This window comes from Ascaphus truei, chromosome 20 (genome assembly GCF_040206685.1).
Source record: "Ascaphus truei isolate aAscTru1 chromosome 20, aAscTru1.hap1, whole genome shotgun sequence".
In the NCBI taxonomy this organism is placed as follows: domain Eukaryota; kingdom Metazoa; phylum Chordata; class Amphibia; order Anura; family Ascaphidae; genus Ascaphus; species Ascaphus truei.
The window spans coordinates 30,615,041-30,622,296 of record NC_134502.1 but is presented as its reverse complement, the minus strand read 5'-3'; the positions used below and the strand labels follow the sequence as shown (position 1 = coordinate 30,622,296).

The following is a 7,256-nucleotide window of genomic DNA, read 5'->3' as shown; positions in this document are numbered from 1 at the left end:
TATATCAACTCTCAGGTATCACCAGAGATAGTCCCTGGACCATCACTACGGGCCTAGGGCACTCGCGGTCATCCTAGCTCTTCCCCACATCCCTTGCGGAGGCAGAGGTATAGTCACTCTACTGCTCCCCGGAGGGAAGAGCACAGGGGTAGGCCCCAATCTCAGGCTCCCAATTGTGACCTGCCTTCCTCATGGGGAAGGAACAACAACTAACTTTAGAGCAGTCCTGCCCTTAAGTACAGCCAGAGAACGGGCATCCCGTTGGCCCAGCCACAACAGGATATGCCACCCCCCGCTGTCACTCAAGCGCAGCACCAAAGGATGAAGGGGGGAAACCCATAATAACTACTGGCAGACCTGTGAATACCAGGGTTTACTGCCAGTCCATAGGGTAGATTTAGTAACCAAGGGGTACTCCGTTACAGTAACATTTCGGAAGAGGAGTCCCTGCTCCGAAGAGCTTACAATCTATTTGGTAGGTAGGAAGAACGTACAGAGACAGTAGGGGGGCATCCTGGTAAGTGTGTCTGCAGGGGGCCAAGCTTTATGTATCATGTGTATAGTATCAGCCACGGAGCTACTCATATAATGTATATGTATGTATGTATGTTTTGTATGTTTGTGTGTGAGTGTGTATGTATGTGTGTGTGTGTGTGTGTGTGTGTGTGTGTATGTGTGTATGTGTGTGTGTGTGTGTGTGTGTGTGTGTGTGTGTGTGTGTGTGTGTGTGTGTGTGTGTGTGTGTGTGTGTGTGTGTGTGTGTGTGTGTGTGTGTGTGTGTTTGGGACTCTTACTGACCACACCGCAAGGCTGTCCTGCCACAGGGTGATTAAATTTGACAATGCTGTTCCTGTGACCACAGTGCAGACATAGCATGTAAGACTTACAAAAATAACGATTCCGGCACTCCTACCAATTAGGCTAAGATAAAATAATAATCTCATGAAAAAGGGTATTTTGTTAAACCCTTTGGCCAAAGCATTTGTAAGCCTGCATGCCCCGTCAAGGCATAACCCATATGCAAGTACCTACACTATATATGTGTAATAGTTGTCCCATGGACTGGTAAAAAAAAAAAGTGTAAAAGCCCTGAAGGGGTAAAATAAAGCATGAGCTTATGTGAGTAGTGCAATTAAAATCTGGCTAAAGCCAGTATCATAGTTATCTTACTATAGAGGTAAACAGGGTGCACAAATTCCCAGGTGTGAATATTCAGTGGCGGCCGCCTTTCGCCTCCTGCGGCCGTTTCAGCGCGACTTTTAAAACCGCGGGCAGATGCAGTGTTTGATGCGGCATGTTCCGGCATTTAAAGCCGCGGCCGCGTGCTTTGTACAGTATTAGCGCTGTGCTTATTTGCTTATTTAATTGTTTTCAACTGTTTTCAACATTACAGTCTCACAGTTATGTGAGGTCTGTATTAGAGGTACACAAGCAAGCTACTGCTGCGGCACAGTTTATTCGAGCATTTGCCCGTTCTGTGCCGCAGCAGTAGCCTGGCGCGCGCCCGAGTGTGACGGGCGCGCGCCGAAGCAGCGGAAGAGCGCCCTCTGATCGGGGCGCTCTCCCTACCGCTGCCGGGTCCGCCGGGTCCCCCGGAACCCCCTGCCGCTGTCCCGCGATCGCGGGACACCAGGGCTCCCTCGGGGAGCCCTGGACGCGCGTGCAGGGGGCGCAGGCTCCCGAAGACGCGTGACCGCGCGTCTATGACGCGCGGCACGCCGAGGGGCGGCCACTAGCAAGCCGGGAAATCTCCCGGCTTGCGGATCTGGCCGCACTGCGATAAAGTGTGTCGCCAGTGTACTTGTACCATTATGGGCGGCGTGCGTGCAACTTTATGGGCAGCGTGCTGTATACAAACTTTCACTGATAACTACAGTACTATTGGCGCTGTCTCGGCATGAATGCGGTGAAGTGCGTGGCATTCGAAGAAAAAAAACCCCAAACAAACCGGAGATGTTGGAGAATAAAAGGGGCCGAGACAGTAATAAAACTTACACATATATATCTCTCTGTCAGCCTTACACATTCACCTACCATTCCATGGAGGGTGATGTGCAGACCGACACTGGGGTGTATTATACCTGCACTCATTGGAAATTCGGTAGGGGCTCAGTAACTGCTATGTAAATCAGATGAGCCAATTAACCTACCCCTATGACGTTTCAACGATACTATATTTAAAATGCCCCTAGGGAGTATGCAGCAAGGAAAAGTATGCACCAAACTTCTATAGGGAGGAGCGCGGTATTATGTACAGTTTCTCACTAATATTAGGCAATCCTTTTCCTTGCTGCAAACTCCCATAGGGCATTTTAAATATAGTATCTCTGAAACATCTTAGGGGTAGGTTTATTGGCTCATCTGCTTTACATAGCAGTTACTGAGCCCCTACCGAATTTCCAATGAGTGCAGGTATAATACACCCCAGTGTTGGTCTGCACATCACCCTCCATGGAATGGTAGGTGAATGTGTAAGGCTGACAGAGAGATATATATGTGTAAGTTTTATTATATTCACACCTGGGAATTTGTGCACCCAGTTTACCTCCATAGTAAAGGTAAGTATGAAACTGGCTTTAGCCAGATTTTAATTGCACTACTCACATAAACTCATGCTTTATTTAACCCCTTCAGGGCTTTTACACTTTTTTCACCAGTCCATGGGACAACTATTACATATATATATATATGTAAAATAGTGTAGGTATCTGCATTAACGGGTATGCCTTGACGTGGCATGCAGGCTTATAAATGCTTTGGCCAAAGGGTTTAACAAAATACCCTTTTTCATGAGAATATTATTTTATCTTAGCCTAATTAGTAGGAGCGCAGGAATCGTTCTTTTTGTTTTTCTACATGTAAGGACCTATCTTTTTACCTACAGCAAATTTATATAGGGAGGAGCGCGGTATTATGTACAGTTTCTCAGCGTGCAAGACTTGTTGTTTATTTGATGTAGTGCCAACGTCTGCTCTGATCCATCTGTCTCCTGGATTACAGGCTCTCCTATAACAGAAAAGTGGTTCGTTTTTAAACAGGTGTGACATTGTCTGAACCTTTTGTAGTATATGCTAATTTCTTTCTATGATAGCTCTGATATTGGGTGACTGCCTAATTATACTATTATTTTATCTTTCATTTATTTTAGTTTTGGTGTTAAGAGAAGTTCTCTGTCCAGTTAAGACACTTTTTCTGCACATTCTTCTATTTTACTTCTTGGGTTCTCTCTACTGACAAATGTGTTAACCATTGTTGATGCATTTTTTCTAAAATGTCTCATCATCTCCTGATAATAATTCTCATCATTGCCTCTTAATAATTGACTAAATGGTAGTACCTTTGTGGTGTTAGGTGGGTGGAAACTGCCTGCACTGATTTTTTTTATAACTCAGATTTTATTGAGATTTTACCATCATACAGCACGGTATATATTGGTCTGCATATAAATCGACATAGTTATATGTATATATGCTATAACTCCTCCAATTACCCCATGTAACCGCTCCCTATAACTCCTCCTATTACCCCATATAACCACTCCCTATAACTCCTCCTATAACCCCATATTACCACTCCCTATAACTCCTCCTATTACCCCATATAACCCCTCCCTATAACTCCCCCTATTGCTTCTCTCCCTCAGACACTCCATATACGACATTGACAACTAAAAAATCCCCAAACAAATCCCCAAACCGATCGAGTCAATTTCTAACTCAGCAAACCGGACAAACAAAGAATCAGACAGGTACGTGTGTGATATATAATATACAGTTAGGTCCGGAAATAATTGGACACTGATACAAGTTTTGTTATTTGGGCTGTGTACCAAAATAAATTCAAGTTACAGTTAAATAATGAATATGGGCTTAAAGTGCAGTCTATCAGCTTTAATTTGAGGGTATTCACATCCAAATAGGAGGAAGGGTTTAGGAATGACATCTCTTTAATATGTATCCCCCTCTTTTTAAGGGACCAAACGTAATTGGACAATTGACTCAGAAGCTGTTTCATGGACAGGTGTGGGCTATTCCTTCGTTATTATCAATTAAGCAGGTAAAAGGTCTGGCGTTGAAACTTGATAAAGACGCGACGGACGCGACGGAGCTTTGATGACGTCATCGGTGTTCTCTCGGAGACCCGGCATTCGGATCCAGTGTGGAGTCTGCGCCGCTTCACATCTACGGCAGCAGCATTTCACTGCGCAGTGAGACGCACATCTAACTGAGTGACAGGACTCTAGAGATGGCTACCAGAGAAGGAAGGGATGTGACCTCCTCGCCTGGTCTGAATCAGCGTGACCGGATGCATTTGCTGTTGCTGATGTGGTAACATGTCCCAAACATGTCATGCTATTATATTTAATGGATGTACATGTAATACTCACCCGCTGATATACCAATATAATTTATATATATAAGATGTCATTGATGTGGCACTCCCAATGGAGAATGTAGGTATTGAATCTGTCATTTTTCCAAAATAACTCAATTTAACGGAGTGCGGTAATGTTACATACGCCTATAACATATATTATCTGTAACTGTCCATCCAATGTCTTTATACATAAGGCATAACCCTGTTCACTTAATGTAACCATGTATTGTTATTATAACTCTGTGCCCAGGACATACTTGTAAACGAGAGGAAACTCTCAATGTATTACTTCCTGGTAACACATTTGATAAATAATGAAATACATAAATACCACTTATTAGATTGTAAGCTTTGTGGGACAGAGATTCTCCTCATACTATGTTTCCAATGATGTGTGTACCACTTATAATGTATATTATATTTAGTACAGTGCTGTGCAGAACATTAGTTTATTATGAGAATAAATCATAAGAATTATTGTAATGGTGACTGTAAGAGATATGTGCAGAGGTGTGCAATAGAGACCGTTTTTAAGGTGAAATTAAAAATAAGGCTTTATTGCGTCTATTCCTTTAAACACTGCAAAAACCAAACATCAAAGAAAAACCTACTCCACTTTGGAGAAATCACTACACATTTTAACTCCAGCCTTATCTAACAGGGTGGGTAGTTAAGCTGCTTACCACCCCACACATATATCTGTATACTCACTCAACAGTGCAAAAAGAAAGTCTCTTATCTGTATCTGGGGTTTCTGTAGAGGAAGACCTCTCTGTTCTCCTGGGTCAGCACCCTTGTGTGCTATGGCACTCTCTGTGTTCAGGTATAGAGGGACTTGTCCCAATTTCTTGCGAATGCAATCAAACCCCTCTTTTCCTTGGTTAGCTCCCTTGTGAGCTAAGTAATCTCCTTCCTGTTTCTCAGAAAAGGCTTTTTCTAACAGTTTTAATCGGCCAGGTAGAGTCTGGTTGACTGCTGGTGTGCAACTAACCAGCACACTGCTGGATTAGAGGCACGTTTCCTCCAACAGTGATAAGTCCCTGTTACTGTGACATTAAAATTTTTGTTGAACATGTTGAGAATTTCAGAGATAGGGGCCTCTTCTCATAGCTCCTAAGTTGTCATTGCAAAACTGCGCGGTTTTGCATGTTCAGAAATAACGGTATGAAATGTGAGAAAACAATCTATTCTCTATTCAGTAGGACCAGACAATGAGGAGACGTGGAACAAAAACTGACTGATTATTTCCTCACAGGACAAATCTAGTGTGATAGAAGGTTACATGAATAAAATCTCGTAAACGATTGAAAATTATAATATTGATTAGGGAGTGTGGCTTATTGCATGCCTAATACAACACACAGCACTTAGTAATTAATAGTGTTTAGGTTTATTGAGTTCATACATTTCTTTGTGATAGAGTTTTCACCCTGCGGTTTTCCTGGGCTTTTAGTGCAGTAATAACGTTCTAATGTGAGACAGGTCACACACTTCCATCTGATTGTACTCAACCTTCTTCTGTTGGGATTCCCCTTTTTTATTACTACAGCCATTTATACAAATTGTTCAAATTTTAATATCACTGAAAAAAGCTCAAAAGTTGTTCTCTCTATTGAGTTTTTTTTTAATAGATGAACTTCTCCTTATATAGAGGCATTTTCCCAGAGCCAACTTGATCTCCTGATTTCTCAGACTATATATAATTGGGTTGAAAAGGGGAGTCCCCACGGTGTACAGAAGGGATAGGACCTTATTTACATTAAATGACTGTCCTCCAGATGGTGTCATGTAAATAGCTATTATAGTCCCATAAAATGTGCCCACGACTGCCAGGTGGGAGCTGCAGGTGGAGAAGGCTTTCTGTTTCCCAGTGGTGGACGGGATCCTGAGGATGGTGAGGGAGATGGAGACATATGTGGTAGGGATGAAGACAAATGGGAAGAGTATAGTAGGGATGTTTAAGACAAAATCTGCTAGTTTCACAATGGAGGTGTCTGAACAAGAGAGCTCCAGAAGAGGATCAAAATCACAGAAGTAATGGTCAATGATATGGGGACCACAGAACTGTAACTGGCATATAGGAATAATGATGGATATCGTTAACAGAAATGCAATCAGCCAAGTCCAGGTAACGAGGTGGAGACTAAGTCTGAAGTCCATGATGGAGGTGTACCGCAGTGGGTTGCAGATGGCCAGATATCGGTCAAGGGACATCACTGTGAGAAGAAGAGTCTCTACAGCTGTTGAAATGCCAAAGAAGTAAATTTGTGTGATGCAACCAGTAACATGTATGGTGCCCCCTCCGTTCAACACAACATATAGCATGTTAGGGGCTATGTTTGTGGTAAGTAACATGTCAGACAAGGACAGGTGACAGAGGAAGAAGTACATGGGAGATTTAAGGCTTTGGCTGTTTGACACCAGTATGATGATCAGCAGGTTTCCAGCTAAGGTTATGATATAGATCATGAGGAACAGAATGAAAAGGGCGACATTGAAGGGTTGAAGACTTGGAAATCCAAGGAGCAGAAATTCAGTGACTGTTGTCTTGTTCTCCTGAAACATATCCTGGAGAGAAGAGATGTAAAAGGGACAAGAAGAGAAGATTTAGTGGTTCTTTGCATCACATAATGTCTGTTTCAGAAGGTTATAGTTTCACATAATACTAACTAAGCATCAGAAGAAGATAGGAGGTACAGAAACTCCTCTCATGTTGGTTCATTACAATAATATTAATACATTTACTTATGTTTTATATTAAAAAAACTGAATGATCTTCTAGCGTAGAACGGCATCAACCTTACAAGATAGGACCACGTTTTTCTGAAGATATTTTAAAAAAAAATAAAGATTTGAAGTTACGTACTGGTGAATATCTG

General features: G+C 42.4%; 1 protein-coding gene across 1 annotated transcript; it reads right to left on the bottom strand.

The window, feature by feature from the left end:
• Window positions 1-4,949: 4,949 nt before the first annotated feature.
• LOC142471416 (olfactory receptor 11A1-like) lies at window positions 4,950-6,942 on the bottom strand. Its single transcript, XM_075578222.1, has one exon. The coding sequence runs from the start codon at window positions 6,940-6,942 to the stop codon at window positions 5,971-5,973; it is 972 nt and encodes a 323-aa protein (XP_075434337.1). The 3' UTR covers window positions 4,950-5,970.
• Window positions 6,943-7,256: the final 314 nt, after the last annotated feature.

Bases quoted from the DNA above. Each gene is read 5' to 3' on its own strand.
- LOC142471416 (XM_075578222.1), bottom strand. From the start codon at position 6,942: ATGTTTCAGGAGAACAAGACAACAGTCACTGAATTTCTGCTCCTTGGA.